We start from the raw sequence: 20203 nt of genomic DNA on the forward strand, positions 1-20203 counted from the left end.
AGAAACCACAGAGCAAATTCTCTCCACATAACTAATCTGCAGGAACTACACTAAAAATATTGAAATATTCATAGGTGACCCGAAGCTGTGTTTTTAAATTAAACATTGCAGTACTCAATCCTATGCACTCATGCTGACAGTGTTTAATGACTCAGGCCTAAACTTCAATTACAGTTTATCGAGTAAAGAGTTTACTTGCGCATCTTCAACACACAATTTCACGTGTGTTTTTAAATATTGTGGAAAAACTATGTCTTTTAGACCTCAACCTTTTACAAGCTATAGACCTCTATTTAGTACACAGTTATCAAATGGCTCTTCTTTCTACTAATGTTCATTACTAAATGCATTTTAAACTTGATTTACCAGTTTGAACTGAAATTTGTTCAGTCTTGTTTATCATGTCATCCACTTACACAGTACTGTTTAGCTGAGCAACAACATGTTAGTGATATTGTGTGTGTAATACACTGACATAGGCCTAGTTTGTTTTTAATGCTATTCCATAAATTCAGTGATATTTTGGAAGAAATTGCTTTTCAAATATATCAAAACTATTGAATCAAACTATATTTAAGAATAAAATAAATTAAAATCTATCAAACAGCAAGGCTAGCACAATAATAAGTCTGGTCATATTGTCTTAACAGCCCAATGAAACAAGAAAAACAGACAAAATATTGCACTATTGTTTGGTAAAAAGAGTGCTGACACCTGGTGGTCGTAATATGAAAATACAATGAACGTTTGAGACAACCAGTGTTGATTTTGCAGGCCCTAAAAATCACTTCACACCCACCAAACTTTTAAGTTAAATAATAGTAATGTTCTTAATTATGCATAAAGAGGGTATAACACTGAAAATAACACAGGAGACCATAGATTGCATCTGCAAAAATTTTGTATTTTGCTTCATTCTAACTCTACTTTAGATCAGACAGGAAAAGCAAGAGGTTCAGAGCATAGATACATACACAGATACTAATAAACCCAAACCGCATAGTGATTACCAAAATGCATCGGAAATATAAAAATACGTCCTCCATATTTACAACCAACATTTATCATCAGTCATATGTACAAAGGGCAAAAAGGGCAGAGATACAGATGATCCAAGCAACAATTACATTTAAAAGCACAAACTCCATCGTCATACTGGGCATTAGATTCAATTCCAGAATGCTCAGATATTCTGGAGTTCCAGGTTCGAGACTAATGGTCTGTGGACAGTATGTGCAATGAAGTCATAAAGTTTACATTTCTTGTCTTAGAAACATTCAAATCAACACTTAATGTTTTTCCAGTTCAATATTATTATTACATATCGATGGGTGAAATGAATGAAACAGAGGCCATGATGAAAACTGCTCTGTCACTAAACTTGTAAGAAATTAAAGCTCTTTGAAACTACGGTGAATTCAGTTTTACGCTGTTAATAAGATGTTATCTACAGTACTGTTCTTCCATGTCATAAACAGCCAACCCAGTTTTCCGTTGCGTTATGGCACATATACCACAGAGTAATTTGATAGATTCTTTTGTGACAACCACTTTCATTACTATAATTTAATCAGAGGCAACTTGAGCAATAAAATATCATGTCTTTCAGTGGTTATCTCTAGCTGTACAATAAAAACAATATTGTGGCTGAAGCAACAGAGGACATGAAAACGATTTACTGAAAAACAAAAAGAAAAGATCTCATGATTAACAAATTGTTTCTAAGCACTGACATCTATAACATAAAAAACGGACTTTTGGAAAGCATATTTACACAACTGCACTATCAACTCCCAGATATTTGTGGTAAATTTTACAGTGGTCAAACAGCTACAGAACACAGAGAGTCTAGACTAACATTAAAAAGAAGTATTCCATTATCAGAAAAACCTGTTTTAAATAATATTTGTTTTCACCTTGAATACATTATAGCCAATGTTTTTAATGGATTCATGTGGATTGTGCAGAATTCTTCAGAGACTGAACATGGTTAAACACACACAGGATTTGATCGGCCCTGTTCATTTTTCTCTATATATACAAAACTTTCTTTACACAGAAATAAAGATAACAGAAAAAAACTGTTTAACAGTTATGACATCAAGATCATGTAAACTTTACATCATCTTTCATTTAAAAAACACAATAACTTTCATAATTTTTTTGTGCATAAAATAAATATGCTCTTTTTTGGATGCTGCCAATACTAGAATATATTATGGATAAAATTTTAAATTCAGTACAAAAGCCTCTGCCTTTTAAAAGTAGAAAACAAAAATAAAATAGAACGCATCAATAAAAGTAAGCAAAAAAGAGGTTTAAGAGGGAAATATACGGTTAGGAGCATCTTAAATATGACTACATGAAAAAGAATGTGAAGGCACTTAAATCAATTAGTTTTCCTAGTGCAAAACAAGTGCAATCCAGCTTAAACTTATTAGGAAAAAAGCCAAGATGGCAGAGGAAGAAAATCCTTTCAAAGCAAGCTTTGTAAAACTGCAAAGTACGTCAGGCACCTGTGATTACACCTGCTGGAAAACATTTAGAGATTAAAAAAAAAAGTCATAAAAAGAAAAAAAGAAGTTCTTTGGGGTTTAAGTAAGGATATGTAGTAAATGGACAGTCTCATGGCATTTTAGGAAAATCAAAACAAACACTCATGAACTTTCCCTCCCACACCCTGTGTGTGAAGTGTTTAGTGAATTTAGAGCTGCAGGCTCACATCCATCTAAAACAGAGCAGCATGTACAACCGCCCACATCCTCTTCTCTCTCTCTTTAGTCCTTAAACTCAGTGCTTGTTGGTAAAGGGGAGTTTCAGTGTATGGATGGACACATTTCTCTTCTCACAGTTCTATGGATGAATGTCATTGGAATGCATGTCAGGCGGGTTGGATGGTGGTCATGAGGCTTGTTGGTTTTTTAGGGCAGGTCAGAAGACTCAGGATCTGTAACGGTAAGGGTCAAGGGCCGAGTAGTCCAGGATCATTCGATTTCAGTGGAGGCCTGGGTGACAGAGGCGGCTCCACACGGAGGGGTTAGAAATATTCAGCTCCTCCCTCAGGATCCCGCTTTCTGAGAAGGAAAGGGACAATTACTAATTATTCAGAGGGATGTTTGGGGTCGGTAAGATTTTGTATGCTCAGCAAGACTGCATTTAATTGATCAAAAATACAGTAAAACAGAAATATTATGAAATATCATTACAATTTAAAATAGGTGTTTTCTATTTGAATATATTTTAAAATGTAATTTATTCCTGTCATGGAAACAGTTGTGCTGCTTTTTTTTTTTTTTTTTTTTTTTTTTTAGGATTCTTTGATGAATAGAAAGTTAAAAAATAGAAAAGCAAAGAATTTTGTACCCATATTAGTTTATAACATTTAATATGTCCTTGCTAAACAAATGTATTTATTTCTTTCAAATAAAAAAAATATATATTTTATTGACCCCAAACTTTTAAACAATAGTTATTTAACAATCAAAGTGTATTACAGGGTTAGTTCACCCAAAAATGAAAATTCTGTCATTTATTACCCTCATGCCGTTCCACACCCGTAAGACCTTCGTTCATCTTCAGAACACAAAATAAGATATTATCGTTGAAATCCGATGGCTCCGTGAGGCCTCCATAGGGAGCAATGGACACTTCTTCTCTCAAGATCCATAAAGGTACTAAAAACATATTTAAATCGGCTCATGTGAGTACAGTGTTTCAATATTAATATTATAAAGCGACGAGAATATTTTTGGAGTGCCAAAAAAACAAAATAACGACTTATTTAGTGATGGCCAATTTCAAAACACTGCTTCATGAAGCATCGGAGCAAAAATGAATCAGTGTGTCGAATCATGATTCAGATCACGTGTCAAACTGCCAACGGCTGAAATCACGTGACTTTGGTGCTCCGAACAGCAGATTCGACACACTGATTCATTTATGCTCCGCTGCTTCCTGAAGCAGTATTTTGAAATCGGCCATCACTTTATAAGTCATTATTTTGTTTTTTTTGGCGCTCCAAAAATATTCTCGTCACTTTATAATATTAATATTGAAGCACTGTACTCACATGAACCGATTTAAATATGTTTTTAGTACCTTTATGGATCTTGAGAGAGGAAGTGTCCATTGCTCCCTACGGAGGCCTCACGGAGCTATCAGATTTCAACTAAAATATCTTAATTTGTGTTCTGAAGATGAACGAAGGTCTTGCGGGTGTGGAACGGCATGAGGGTAAGTAATAAATGACAGAATTTTCATTTTTGGGTGAACTAACCCTTTAAGTTAAAAACACTAATAATTTAATTTCACTACTGAATGTAATCTTTAGCAAACCTCAAAATGAATATCCAATATCTAGCCAGACCGCCTCTGTATTAAACTTACGAGAAAAAAAAAAACGGAACTGGCGTCGCGTCCGTTACGCTGCATTCACACAGGGCGTCAGCGTCAACGCTTGACGGAGGGCGTGTCTGAAGCTTGTGTTGACGCGACCGTTATAGTGATAACAGCCAATCACATTACTTTTCAGTGTTGCATGAACGCAATTGGCTAGCAACTGCTCAAGGGTATTTGCATAGGGAGATCTGATTGGATGACGCCTGCGTTGGCACTTGAAAAGTTGAGAAATCTTCAACTTCTGCCGCTTGCAACGCGAGTGAAGCGACGCGACGGAACCCACAATTCAGTTCGGCAATGCATGACATCACCCATTCAAAGTAAATGAGAAGCGTTAACGCCGGCGCCCCGTGTGAATGCAGCGTTAAACTTTTTCCGTAAGTTGAATAGGGAAGGTGTATGACGTAGCGTACGCGTTTTGAACTGCGAGAGTTTTACACTTTCTTCGTAAGTTGAATACGGAAGGCGGTCTGGCAGAAGCTAGATATTTTACTTCATAACTTGTTAAATATGGATATTTTTTTACACAAACGCATCGCTTTGCTTCAGAAGGCCTTTATTAAACCCCCGGAGCCGTGTGGAGTATGCATCTATGATGGATAGATGTGGATGGATGCACTTTCTTCAGCTTCATACTCGTGACCCCTGTTCACTGCCATTATAAAGCTCTGATGTGTCAGGATATTTATTAATATATCTCCGACTGTGTTCATCAGAAAGAAGAAAGTCTAAGATGTCTTGAGGGGGAGTAAAGCTTGGGGTAATTTTCATTTGAAAGTGAAATAATCCTTTAAGTCTCTAGTGTTAAATTTTTAACTTATGTAGCCTAAATAGTGTAGTATTTGAATTTTTTTAATTATTTAACAGTTGTTGGCCATAAATAACTATATTAAATAATTTTATAAATAGCAAATTATTTTAATGTCAGTGCATCCTTAATAATTAAGATGCCACAAACTAAACCTGTATTAAAAGTACTGTCAGTGTGTGTCTCACCTCGAGTGGTAGTGTGGTTCAGGGGGACGGAGTGGGGCCGCGGATGTGTTGCTGTAGCTTGCAGGCTCTGGTTGAGCCTGGCTTAAGTACCTGCTCACGAGAGCAGAATGATCCTGCTCGTGGCTGTCCTTCAGGTCCTGTACATGTCGCGGCACCCCCTCCATCCTCTCCACACTCAGCACGCCCCTGTGGCCGTCCTCCACTGGGCCACCCTCGTCATAGAAGAGCAGGCTGCGGGAGCGGACTACACACACACAGAGAGAGAGAACAGAGTTACTTATGTCACATGACTTGCTTACTTTGATTCTCATGAGATATGTAGAGTGAAGAGGACTCAAAGAACGTGTTTAAGAGAAAAAGAAAGAGCAAGATTTTGAGTGTGCTACTCTTTTAGGCGAACCCATACACATTAAGGCTTCTATGATTTTTGGTTACTACAGCAACACGTCGCCATCATCCATGGGCCGAGTCTGTAGGGCCCTTGTGAAAATGGATGAGGCATTTGAAGCTTTTTTCAAGCACAGCTTTGATAGAGCCGAAAGAGATGCGGCTCGGCGTGTGTCGTAAAGTTGAAAGAGGATTGTAAAATCTGCTCAAAGGGAAGTAATGATTTCAATCTAAAACTCTCTGGGATGTCTGACAGTAATTTGGGGGTGAGAATGGGCACAGTCGGCCCAGGAGCTCTGCTAATAACCTTTATAAGAGAGACGGCCTCACACACTTTCAGTCTCTTGTGGGGGGAACGAAATAAGTGCTGTCAAAGACACACAGCTATTATCTGCCTGGATAATTGAATGTGTCTGAAAGCTGGACGACCTACAAATAAACGCTTCTATGCGCATACGCAGAGAAATGTAATCATATCATGCAAAGTACACAATGAAAGTTGATGATTTCGACTCATATATTAGGGGCAGGGATGAAACATACCCTGGCTGGTGGTGTAGAGGTCACCTGAGGGCAGCGGTGCGGACTTCACCGTGTGTGAGGATGATGAGGATAAGGAGGAAGAGTAGAGGGAGAGCTCGGGCAGGCAGGGAGCCAACGAGCCCAGCACCAACACAAAACACAGCGCCACCACCTGGCCAGGAGGAGGAACCACACACACGGTGAGCACACCGCCCCACTGTAATCTGCTTGCACTACATCTGTCAGAGCAGTGCTGACCTGCCTTTACATGCATAGGATCAAAGGACTAAACTAAATAGACAAGCCCCGGTTTCACAGACAAGGCTTAAGGCTAGTCCCAGACTAAAATGCATGTTTGAGCTGACATATAATAAAATATGTCAGTGCCATTGTTTTGTCTCAAGATGCATACCAGTCACGTTTATAAAATATCCTTAAATGTCTTAAGTGAACTAAGGCCTAATCCTGGCTTAATCTAAGCCCTGTCTGTGAAACCAGGCCTAGATGTTTCATTAAGACTCAAAGAAAATGTGTGTGTGAATGCGAGTGTGTTGCAATAAATGCGTGCGTTTGTACAGTATATGTGCGTGTATATACCATGAGGCAGGTTCCGGTCTGCGTGGAGGCGATCTTGCAGGATCGAGGCACTTTCCCGCTCACTAGAGCCTGCAGTCTTTGTAGCTGTTGGAGTAGAGACCTACAGATGACACAGAAACACATCACAAAAGAAAAATGATTAGTGAAGTCTTCAGTTCAGGATGTAGGCAGCGTATTTGTTCGCAGGCTGTGTGTGTTCCTCTCTGTGCCGTTTTGTAACAGCAGGATCTTCGTATTCTTAGAGAGCATGCGAGGATGATATAGTTCTTACTCGCCACAGTGTTACATAAACTGAACTCTCCTTCACACGACTCACACAGTCTCTCCCACACAAAACGCACTTCACCTCCTCATCAACACTGCTGTAAGTGTGCAGTGGCTGTTAATTGATTTCCCCTTCAATTACTTCCTTCTTCAGAGGCCAATCAAACATACTCTTTCGCTTTTGTTCTCTTACACACTTTCTGATGTGACCCAAAACACGCAGAGTTACAATACTTATAGCCACAGGATCTGGGTGTATGATATAATAGCATACCCATACTATTTTTGCAGTATGCGCACCACAGGCACACTTTCTATCTGCATGGAATACCTGGATGACCTAGTACATTTACAGAATGTTCAGAACACAAGTAGAGCACACTACGTGAGATAACACCTTCTATTTTCAGTGTTATGTATGAACCAGAATTTAAATCAGCCCTATACTTCTTAATAATTGACTGGTTATATGATCACAATTTTACACAAAATGACAATTACTATATTTTAGACAACTGAACTGAATTAAACAAGCAATGTAGTGAGGTAATATGACATATAGTTGATTTTGTAGCTCTAGCGCTAACAACGCCAAGGTCATGAGTTCGATTCCCAAGGAATGCATGAACTGATAAAATCTATACATTTAATTCAATGTAAATTGTTTTAGATAAAAGCGTCTGTCAAGTGCATAACTGTAAATGTAAAACAATATAATTTACTACTGTAATTTTAACTAACATAATATATTATTGTATAGCTGGCAGTATTTAGTGTATTAAAAAAATAAATTGTTTTCTGTTCTTAATTGTTTTTATTACAGTTCTTCTTAGTTTATTCTCTATTTATTGTATGTCATTTTCTTTTTTGTCATATTATTTATTTTACATTGTTTTTACTGTTTAAAGAAAGCATATATAAATATACACACACATATCAATCACAGTCTCTCTCTCTCTCTCTCTCTCTCTCTATACACACACACACATATATATATATATATATATATATATATATATATATATATATATATATATATAGTGCTCAGCATATATGAGTACACCCCCTTTGAAAAGTTTGAATCTCAATGAACACAAAAATTTCCAAAATGTTGACAAGATTAAGTTTTATATAACATCTGTTTAACTTATAACATAAAAATTAAGGTTAATAATATAACTTAGAGAACAAAATTTTCCGTTTTAATGTTAGGGTGGTTAAATTAAATAGGGGTAAAATTAGGGTGATGTAAAAATGAGTACACCCCACTGAAAGTTTCTGGAGCAAAGCTAAATTTTAGACTACAAATGTCTAATTTATCAAGAATTCAACCACAGGTGAGTCTAATTATTCATTACACAGGTGTCCAGCAGACAGTTGACTATAAAAGGGTGTTAAAACCCCTTCCCATTTCATGCTGTCAGCAATGGCACCACATGAAGGAAATGTCACAAGACCTGAGAAAGAAAATAATTTCTTTACACCAGAAAGGTGAAGGCTACACGAAGATTAGCAAAGCTTTACTTATCAGTCAGAATGCTGTAGCAAAATTGGTGCACAAATTTAAAAAAGATGGAACTGCAACCATCTCACAGTGACGTCCAGGTCGTCCACAGAAGTTAACACCTCGACAGGAGCGTCTTCTGATGAGAAGTGTTGAAGAAAATCTGCATGCAAGTTCACTGCAGTTATCTAAAGAAGTAGAAAGCCAAACTGGGGTGACTATTTCCTGTGACACAATACGGCGTACACTGCAGAGGAATGGCATGCATGGGTGCCGTCCATGAAAGAAGCCTTTCCTAAAGCCCAGGCACAAAAAAGCCCACCAGGAGTTTGCCAGGGCCCATGCTGACAAAGATGAAGACTACTGGGACTCTATACTCTGGAGTGATGAGACCAAGATAAATGTTTTTGGAACTGATGGTTTCAAAACTGTATGATGTCGCAAAGGGAGGAATACAAAGAAAAATGCATGGTGCCTACAGTGAAACATGGTGGTGGCAGTGTCCTTATGTGGGGCTGCATGAGTGCTGCTGGTGTCGGGGAGCTGCATTTCATTGATGGCATCATGAATTCACAGATGTACTGCTCTATACTGAAAGAGAAGATGCTACTATCATTCCGTGCCCTTGGTCGTCGCGCACTTTTCCAACATGACAATGCTCCGGATTTCTGAAGAAGAACAGGTGTGATTCAGTGGCCAAGTATGTGTCCTACTTAAGTTGAGCATCACTCTCCATCCTCTCTAAAAGAGGTTATTTTTGTTGTTGTTGTGGGGTGTACTCATTTTTGCATCACCCTAATTTGAGTAAAACTGAAAGATGTGTAATCTAAGTTATATTATTAACCTTACTTTCATGTTATAAGTTATACAGATGTTATATTAAACCAAGTCTTGTCAACATTTTGGAAATTATTTTTGTGTTACTTGAGCAGTGTAATATATATATATATATATATATATATATATATATATATATATATATATATATATATGGACGTGTAATCTCAGCAGCAGACTTCCTCAGAAGAAATTATTGCGTTAATACAAAAGGATATTGAGCTCCCTCTAGCGGAGTAAGAAGCAACATCACATGATGGAGAGCTCCTCCACCACCAGAGAGAGCTATTGTAACATGTTTGAAAACAATAAAAAATAGGCTATTTTAGTGTTTCATAATTTAGCAGAATCTTTTATCCAAAAAAATCATAGTTAAGAGCTTTTTCACCTGTCTACATCACCCCAAAACAAAGCAACTCATATTAGTTTTCACAGAAACATACACATACAGAATCAGTCATAATGAATGCTGTAGACTAGTCTAGCTCAACAGTATGTTTTCAGACCACCCTACTAACCTAGCAATAATCATCTCAATTTGGTCATATAAACAGTGGTTTTCTTCAGATTAATATACAACCCACCCACAAACACAAACTCCCCCCTACTGTCTCTTTGAATTCTCTGTGATAAGTCAGAAGGCTCTATCCTAATAAGAATCGGCAGAGAGCCAACACACAGTCTCTTTATCCTGTAATGAGGGGCAGGCAGGCACCGTGCTGCGTGCTACTTTAAGTGTGTTGTTAATAAGGGGCCTGAGCCAATCCTCTATAAAAAGCACTACTATACATTTACATAAATACACCATTTCAAAAATCAGTACGATTTTTTCAATTATTTTTGATAGAAGTCTCTTATGCTCTCTCCAAGACTGCATTTAACAGCTAAAAAAAAATCCTACAGCACGTGATGCAATACCATGGTATTGACATGATATTCTAATGTATTTCAAAACATGTTTAACAAACCATGATACTTTCTTGCATGTTTTCATTAAAGGGATAGTTACACACAAAAATTACAATTGTAAACATTAGGAAACAATGTATAGTACACAAAAGAAGATATTTTGAAGAATGAGTTTTTGTTCATACAATGAAAGTCAACAAGCTCCAATAGTCACGAACCCCATTGGCTTTAATTATACAGACAGAAGAAAAAATCCCCCGAAACATTCTTCAAAATAACTTCTTTTATGTTCCACAGAAGAAAGTAAGTCATGCAGTTTTGGAAGAACATTAGGGTGAGTAAATGATTTTGAGAGAATTTTGAATTTTCGTTTTGCGGGAACTACCCATTTAAGAGCTGTTGTCTTCAATAAGGTTTTACAGTTAATCCACAAAAAAAGCTGACTTTGATAACACCAAATCCCCCATGGTGCTTTCTGTCTCTCTAAACAGTAGGAACAGACAGCACCCTGTCGACAGCGCCTATGTTCTAACTAGGCCACCCAGGAGAGAATGAAAAGGTGCTGCTATATATGATCGGAAGGGGAGGTTAAGACCTGCGTGCATCTGGACTGACTTAACAACACCTGCTGACTGCAAAGAAGCTGCTGAGTACACTTACTGCAAATACGGTTACAATTAAATTGAGAAAAATCAACCTATAAAGTATTCACTGTGATTAAACACAAGCACACATATGGTATCTCACCTGTTGGCATTCTCAAGCGTCTCAACTTTTTTCCAAAGTTCATTGTTCTCTGAAGTGTAGTTCTCCACTCTGAGGAGGAGAGAAAGTGTTATTGCACCCGGTCACAATGACAGATTGACACACACAAATAAATTGTTTCCATATGTTTGACCATACATAATCCCGTCAGCATGACTGACGGGAGCACGATGGAAAAAACAGTGTATGTGTCCACTGTGAGTCCAGTCTCTCCAGCACATTATCCAAACCCTGAGAGCCTAATAGCAGCACAAAAGGGAAAATGACTCATGCAAACGTACACACACCCCAATGAGTGCATGGACTGTAGCCATTGGCCGCATTCACACAACAAAAGCCATAAAACAGCAAGCAAGAAATAGAGTATTTTGCAGGGAGAGGGTGTGCTAGGGTGAGAGAGAAGAGAGGATTAAAGGAGAGGAGGTCAACAAAGAAAAAGAAGGATGAAGGCGCAGAGAGAGTGGATGCTAGTGCTAGACAAACAATGTAAAAGGGGGGGGGGGGAAGAAAGGGCAATGGACAAAAGGAGAGCAGTCAGAAAGGGAGAGAGGGAGAGGAAAGGGTAGAGAAGAAAGCAATAAGAGGGAGAGATAATAAAGTGGTGGAATTACTTTTTCTCCAAACACTCCACGTATTCCTTCTTCTTCCTGCGGCTTTCCTGTGCAGAGATCTAAGACAAAAATATGCATCTACTTTAGCATATTATATATATATGCACAAATATCATATAATAGGAGGATCTGACTGAATTGATATTAACAGTATGTGATCAGAAGTAATACCTTGTTTTTTATTTTCCTGCGCACCCGTTTGAGGGCTTTCTCCTCGGTTTTGGTGAGCGGTAGTTTGTTGGGTACAGGATATCCCTCAGCGATCAAAGTCCTCTTCTCTTCCTCTGTCAGCATCAAAGGGCCTGATGTTCCTTGCAGCTTCTGTATTACAAGTCAGGGATTTAAATCTATATATTTGTGCTTAAAATGTATGTGTATGAAAATGTCCATTTGGATTGTACTGTATATAATGATGCTGCTTTGCGTGTGACTCACATGCGGGGCAGTGAGGAGAGGGGACGAGGAGATGGCTGTGGAGGTTCGGGCCTGTAGCCGGGCAGGGCTGGAGGGAGGCAGTGAATGTGGGCTCTGCAGCTGGCCAGGGCTTAATGGTGGCAGTGAATGTGGGCTCTGGGACCCATCGCTGTCGCTTCCATGGCTGCTGGGAGGAGTTGGCGGCAACCGCAGATGTTCATCTGTTGAGGACACAGAGATAATCTTGATGCACCCTAATCAGCTGTGACTCATTCATTTCTGACATTCACTTTCAAGCATTTCAATGATCAGGTTTAATTCCATACACATGCTATATCCGTCAAAAGTTAAAATGGGCAATAAATCTTTGAGCAATGACAGGCCAAAGTGTGGAACTGAAATTCAGTCCATTCACCTGTCATCAAGAAAAGCCAATAAAGTTGAATCCTTTGGGAATTTCGCACACAGCACATGCATGCACAATGATTATAAGTGTGGTGGTGAGTGTTGGAGTCATAATGTGTTTAGTCTGGCGATGTCCCATCATTTACACAGAACTGCTTTAATGCTGTTGTTTTTGGATGAGCAGAATAAAAAAACGCCATACTGCCAGATAGACGGCGCACACACAACGCCTGCAGGTGTTACAGGTTGCTTGCCATTAGAAGATTTTCATTTTAAAATGACGTGTGGTGTATTGAGGGGACAGTCACACTGGAGAAATTTAGGCTCTTTTATTGCCTTTTTAGTGCCTTTTCTTAGCAGCACACTAGTCGTGGAGGTAGGACTTAACTTGAAATCTTAGTATTGTAATCTTGGTATTACGAGCTCAGATTCTAAAAGTTGTCTAGAACCAACAACATCAAACATTAATGCTTGTATTAAATACCAGCAAAGTCCATGTAAGCCGTTTGAGATCTAACTTATCAATATCATAACAATCCAGTTGCTTAAACTACCGTTCATATGATTTTTTTTTTAAACAAATGTATACTTTTATTCAGCCAGGATAAGCTGTTCTTTCCAACTTTCTATTCATCAAAGAATCCTGACAAAATCAGCACAACAGTTGTCGACGCTGATCATAATAAGAAATGTTTCATGAGCAACAAATCAGCTTATTATGAATGATTATTATGAATGATTTATGAAGGATCATGTCAGTATCTGGAGTAATAGCTGCTGACAATTCAGCTTCGCCACCACATTAATAAATTACATTATATATGAAAATATACATAATTCACAATATTACTGTTTTACTGTATTTTTGATTAAATAAATGCAGTCTTGGTGAGCATAAGAGACTTCTTTAAAAAACATTTAAAACAAAATCTTATCGACCCCAAACTTTTCAATGCTAGTGTACAGTACATGACAATATATGGAACTAAGCAAACGTTTATGTGCAAACACACACACACACACACACACACACACACACACACACACACACACACACACACACACACACACACACACACACACACACACACACACACACACACAAAATAATACAGACATGCACCAACCTAAAAAAAACAAACAACAACAACAACAAAAATTAAATAAATAAATTTTGCCACAGTATTCAGACAATACCAGGGTCTAAAATGCAACGGTCAGAGGTCACATCAGAGCCTGTTTTCATCAATAGGCCATTCAGAAAGGGCTAAAGCTGAGATTTGAGAGACTGTCAAACACATGCAAAAGTTAAATAAAGAAACACTCACACTAAGCCTCATTTCCTCTGGAAAAGAAACATACCATTAGAGTATTTATAACCCTGAACTGAACTTAGTGTGAGGGAGCAGAATAAAAGAGGGCTAATTTGCTTAGTGGAAGAACTGCACTGGCCATACTGTATGTGGCAACTAACTGCTACAGTATATGTTGAGTACATTAGCTTGTTGTTGAGTACCTAAAGTAAAGGTCTACTGTGCATGCTTTTTAGCCTTTTATTCCTGTTGAAAAGTCCAGTGGTGTTTTCAATGCTGGCCCCCAGCATAGGTTGCTCGTATGCTAGAGTCCCTACTAGGCTTTTTAACTAGCTAAACCAGCAAGACTCCCTTGGTTACAAAGCTTCATCATAAAGACCATGCTGTTTGAGAGCAGGACTGAAGAGAGATTGCACACCCACCTGAGGGCACACTGAGGAACTGGTTCACCTCTCTGGGCTCTGCTTTGATGGCAGGAATGGAGTTTGAGCTCAGGGCTTTGGAACCCTAACAGAACAAGAAAAACAGCAAAACAATCATTAATGTAAACATGGAAACTAAATTTAATGCACATTCCTGGTCTCAAACAATTCATCTATGCATGTTTTGTCTTAAATACAAATTTTATCAATTTTAGTAGTTGCTCTCCTCTAAAATTACATTCTTTTGCTGCTGATAAATTTAATTATCCTGTTACACTCAGAAATACATCACATTCAAAAAGTAAAATGGAATTCACACTGACTACAAACCAAATAACAGATGCTTATACACTTAAGTATTTCTCAAAGAAGCATCCTGTCTGTTTTCTCGGTGCAAGCTACAGCAATATATGGGATAAAGACATCATTCAGCTTTATCTGAGGGTCTTTGATGATATCAGGCTGCAGGGGTCTGTAGTATTTGATGGTACTGAACTGTTAAGGTACTGGACTAAATGTGCTCCATGCTGGATGTCTGAGACAGTAAACACAGCTGAAGGCAGACTCAAACTGTTTACACTGACAGAGCAAAGGCTACCCGCCTGTTAACCACACACAGTCTGGCCAGCGACCAACCATCATGTACAAAGAGAGGTGACATGAGCCTCAGATCAGAGGGCCTGCTGTACCCTTCGATTCTCTTCACGCCCCCCTCTCATTATTTTCTGGGTCAGCGGGTGGAATTCCTTACCAACTTGAGCTGGTAAAGGCCTTTGTACAAAAATATTTGAATATATCTACTGTAAAACTTAATGATTGCAGAGGTAACAATGCTGTAAGCCATGATACTGTCCTATCTGGGTCTCTGTATTCAGAGACTGAACATTACCTACACAGAATCACACGAGCATGTGTGCTGATATGCAATTAATATTCACACAAACAGTGCAAATGTGATTTTGTTGGAACAGTTCAATAAATGAGTTGATGTTGAGAAACAAATATTTTAGACACAATATATCCATTTACTTATCTGCTCTGTCAACAAAAATTGTTCCAGACAAAGCCAAAGCAAAAACAATCGTTTCCTCACAGAGCAACATACAGCAGTGGTGTTTCATTCCTGAATATATCAGTGGTCTTTAATGAATCTGCTGAGTCAATGATTCAGTGACGCACTCATAAAGGCAATCGCTTGTTTAGTTCCAGAATTAATCAGTGTTTTGAACAAAATGGTTAAGTTAATGATTCAATGAGTCACTCATAAAGACAATCCCTGTGTCAAGTACTTCCCAGCTTGAAAAAAGTAGTTTGTCCAAATTTATAGTATTCATAAAACAGTAGGTGAAAAGGACCCGGATAACTTACTACTTCCCCCAAGACTCCGAAGTGTGTAACTGATCTGAGAGGAGTTGTGAATTAAAGTGATGCAATGCAACTCATGCCGTAAGTCACATGACAAAGAAAATTTGGGGATATGGTATGTCCGGATTTTGTTCATGCTACACACATTCGTACTATACAGAACATACTTTTTTAATGATCCAAAGTAGTACCTACTCAGACAGTATGCACATAGTCACTTGTTGCCACATAGGTCTATTGGCGTAACGATTTAACCTGCAGAAAGAGTCACTGATATCCTGTCAGCCTCAAATCCAAAGGTTTTATAAAAAAATATAGATACAAATGAACTGTAAATACACAAAAACAGAATCTTTCCAAATTGGATATGCAAACATACTTCAAATAGCTAATAAAATGTCCCTTCCTCCCTTATAGTCAAGCTTCATTAAAATTAAACTACAGCAAAATCAGGTCATATACTGTTTTAGTTGGACCACAAACTTGGATTACTTCAACATTCCAAGGTGGCCTTAAAAAAGGTTCCAATGCAGTGCCTAAGGATTATGTAATATATGCAGTTCATGAATTATAGTTATTATGGTGCACCATTTCTTAATGCCATGTTATATATGGTTTGTGTTTATCTGGTGAGAGCTGTTCTTCCTGTGGCACACGGTCTCACTGTCTTTATGAGGACACTGACAGTCCAGCTGAACCCAGTGGGAAGTCAGAACAGCTTTACGCCATGTGCGTCTTGCTGCCCTTCTTAAATGAAGGACATTATATAATCCCATCCATCCAGAATATTATTTAATCTAGACAAGTTATTCTTGACAGCACTTTGTTGAGACTGTTTAATCCCTTGATCTGTCTGTTTGCTTATCAGGTATCTTCACACAGCACACGCTGTCATCCAGCTCCCCAGAGAGGGCAGAGTTTATGGGAGTTGGAGGAAAGTCTGGCCTGAGTTAGTGTCAAGTCAGGAAGAAGAGAGAAGTTCCGTGGCTCTGATACTCATAGAGAGTCATTGCCAGATCCGTAAGGCCTCAGCAGCCACAAAGAACTAATCTACTCTCAACTCAACACTGATGCTGCTGGAGCTGATTCCCATGCTTCAGTGAGTTCAGCTCCTCACACACACACACTCGTACTGCAAACATGTTCGCTGGGCAGAGAAGTGGAGCAAACTGCCAGCTGAGCAAAAGAGCACATGATGCATATGTGTGTGCGTGTGGTTTTCATTGTCATACTAACACAATGGTCCCTCTGGTGCACAGTGTATGCAAGGTTCACCATCATCAGATATTTTTCAAGATTTGGTATAATGCATGGCTGTATGCAGGGTTTAGAAATACTGAGGTACAAAAACTGAGCTTGCTTGGGGTGGGGTAGAAAGATTTTGATTTCCCTTACTTACATATGTGCATTTTAAGATTTCTGGAGGGCAAACATTAGATAACAATATAGCTGTATAAATGTAATGAAAAATAGCATTTGGGTTTGTCATTTAATGGTTTGGTAATTTAATAGGTAAATGATAATAAGAATTTTCATTTTTAGATTTTGAGCACAGACCAGGCCTGGACATATCGATATACAGACACTTGGGGGTTTCTTGTCAAAAGGAAAATTAAAGGAGATGAATAAAGAAAATTAGTTTAAAACTTGAATTTATTGTAAAGTAGTGCATTTTATCTATTTAGAAATATTTTTCCTAACCATAACCTACACTCTTCAACCCACATTTGGGTCAAATATTGACAACCACTGGGTTAAAAATTCAACAGTTTGGTTTGTCCATTTTTGACCCAAATTTGGGTTGAAACAACCCAGCATTTTTAGAGTGTATAAAGACACTTGTCAAATTCACATTTTACCATGTTCTAGTGTAGGTCTGAGAACGATAAATTAATTTACTAAAAAGGCTTTCAAAAAATGTAACAGGTTGAGTTGTTTGCATCCCCATATGTTACCGTCTGTCGTTTTAACATTTCTATCGTAACACAGCTGTCAAACATTAAATCTTTAGCTACTTTCTTACATTTAACATATCAATTTTTGACCATTAAAACTGTCTTGCTGGAATTCACATGATTCTGTAAATATGTAATGCCTGCCTTCTTTGATTTGACTGGCCATCTCATTTATTTTGACATTGACAAGCACTGATCAACTCATGAGAAAGTAGGCTATTTAGTCATGAACAATATCTTTGCAGCACCAAAGTACAGTTATCATTAGGCAATTATTTAATAACTATTATACACCTCAGAATACAGAGGTCAGGACCTTGGGGACCTCAATGCTGGGTACGGCCATGGCCATGGGTATGACGACCATGAAGAATCATTGTTTTACAGCGTGAAAAAGGGAGCTGCAATAACCTCCTCTCTTACCTTTTCCCCTGTGTTTCTCTGTGGCGGAGGGGCAAGAGTGAGGGGGTGTGAGCAGGAGCTGGTGTTGGCCAGAGGGGGCGCTGTATCAGGGCAGTTCTCTGACATCAGGCTGGGCTCCTGCTTCACTAGAATAGCTGTGAGATCCTGACTGAACGACCACATGCCTTCTGATTCTGAGGAGAGAAATAACATGCTCAAAAAAACAGAAAACAGATGAAAAGTACTAATTAAGTTGTAATGGTTTTGTTAAAGCTTTGTTGAAATGATAGAAATGATCTGGGGGTTGACATATGGAATGACAGCACTTAATAACTAAAGTCTCCCAGAAGACACAACATTAAAACAGGGAGAGCAACAGAATAAATCAGAATGCTGGTCCTAAAAGCACTGTTTTTAACTTGACAGTTGATATACGGTCATAAAAAACATGGCACTTAAGGTGAAGTGACACAACAGCTAAAGACATCCACAAAAATAGCACCAAAGTCATGCAAGAATGGCGGACCCTAAGTTGCCATTGAGAAAATACAATTTTAAAATCCTGTGGACTGTAAGCCACTGATAAGCTTATGTACAAGGACATGAAAACAAAACAACATAATTGTTAATTACTTAGTCTGTTCAGTGCTTTAGATTATCTACATTGTATTTGAATTATCTTCATTTGGACGGTTTTTATTGGCTTTCATTTCATTTATTTAATTTGATTAATTAATCAGAATACAAAAAAAAAAAAAAAAAAAAAAAAATCCATTGACAGCCCAAAAATATATATATATTAATAAATGATTTAATTTATTGCAGTGTATAAGACATTTAGTAATGTAATTGATCTGTGTGCTTAAAAAAAAAAAACAAGCAAATAAGTATTAAAATATCATGAAGGATTGTAACGCCATGCAGCACAATGTAATCAAAGAGTGATATTTTCAGGAAAGTGACGAATTTCACACTCCAGACCCCGTGGAGAGGGTCTCATATAGAAGCTGTTATGATGCAGGTGAGGAGGACAGACTCAGTTAATGACCGGAAGGTTAAAGCAAAACGGCTTCTCTTTATACTGTTAACACAAAAGCCCATGTGGTGGGAGGGGGCAGGTGAGAGATTGGGGGCATGTAGGGTGGCTAGAGAACAGCTCTACAGGTCTGGACTCTTCAAAGGGGAGGAAAGCACTGCAAATTGTGGCAGCCCTCGTTATCACATCGCCCTCGGTAGCGTTCGTGTGCAGGCTCCACTGCAGGATCGATAAAACATTATGCGGCCTTGTAAAAGAAGGATGGCAGGTTTTTCATGTTAGTCCTCTGTTAGGGAAGGACATCAGCAGGAGTCTGATTACAACAGGAGAGCAAAGCTCTTTAGGAGTTCTGCTCTTCTGTGGAGAGCACTGGATTTTACACTTCATAGTTCTTTGTCTGTGGGGAACCTCTGTAAAAGTGGCCAAACTATCAGTCCAGTAGGCAGATTACACCTTAAGACTCTGTTCTTCACCAGGGTGCACTAAAGCAAACACACTCTTATGCACAGTCTCTATTGTGAATAAGAGATTAGTTGTCTTTACAGCTTTTTCAAACATGATCTGATATGTCAGAGGGGTTATCTCCATCTCTTGGATCTATAAGGAATGGTGAATGGTCATCCCTGGTAAAATTACCAGCTTACACCAGCATTATAAACCAATTTGGGTTTGATGGTGGCCAGCATAAATGGAAAAACTTTGCTCATAAAGCTGGTCAACCAGCAAAATCTTTCTGAATAGGCTGGTTGACCTGGGAAGTCTTGCTGGTTGAATTAGTTAAGTAGTACAACAACATCCAAAACACAATATAAACATTTTAAATATGCAGATCAAAAAACTAAAGTCAGTAGCAATGGCACGGACCAATTTTAGCATATCAATTTTAGCATTCACAATCACTAAAAGTTTTCTTTCAGATGGAGTAAAGCAGTAATTCATCTTTTTCAAATGTCATATAAACTCTTTCATTTGATTAAAATAACACCAGTCAAAGTTAAGCAAAGTCATACTATCAGATCTAGATAAGGTGACAGCAGCTCGTTTTGTACAGCATGTATGCGTGGTAATCAGTCATTGGCTGAAAATTCTGAAAGACGCAGG

At 38.3% G+C, this 20203-nt stretch overlaps 1 protein-coding gene across 2 annotated transcripts in view; it reads right to left on the bottom strand.

Annotated features, from left to right (window-relative positions):
- Positions 1 to 883: 883 nt before the first annotated feature.
- The window catches only part of creb3l1 (cAMP responsive element binding protein 3-like 1), a 39572-nt gene continuing 20252 nt past the window's right edge, over positions 884 to 20203 (bottom strand). The window contains exons 3-12 of one of the 2 annotated variants that reach the window (XM_048184911.1): positions 18088 to 18260; positions 14345 to 14429; positions 12226 to 12425; positions 11962 to 12111; positions 11791 to 11849; positions 11162 to 11230; positions 6901 to 7000; positions 6325 to 6475; positions 5395 to 5638; positions 884 to 3074 (exon numbers count right to left, since the gene is read on the bottom strand). In XM_048184911.1, the coding sequence (XP_048040868.1) occupies positions 3038 to 3074; positions 5395 to 5638; positions 6325 to 6475; positions 6901 to 7000; positions 11162 to 11230; positions 11791 to 11849; positions 11962 to 12111; positions 12226 to 12425; positions 14345 to 14429; positions 18088 to 18260 (1268 nt within the window). In that variant the 3' untranslated portion in view covers positions 884 to 3037. Of the gene's footprint in view, positions 3075 to 5390; positions 5639 to 6324; positions 6476 to 6900; positions 7001 to 11161; positions 11231 to 11790; positions 11850 to 11961; positions 12112 to 12225; positions 12426 to 14344; positions 14430 to 18087; positions 18261 to 20203 lie in introns of those variants that run through there. The other variant, XM_048184912.1, reaches the window with a different exon arrangement.

Source organism: Megalobrama amblycephala, linkage group LG3, assembly GCF_018812025.1.
Source record: "Megalobrama amblycephala isolate DHTTF-2021 linkage group LG3, ASM1881202v1, whole genome shotgun sequence".
Classification (NCBI taxonomy): Eukaryota; Metazoa; Chordata; class Actinopteri; order Cypriniformes; family Xenocyprididae; genus Megalobrama; species Megalobrama amblycephala.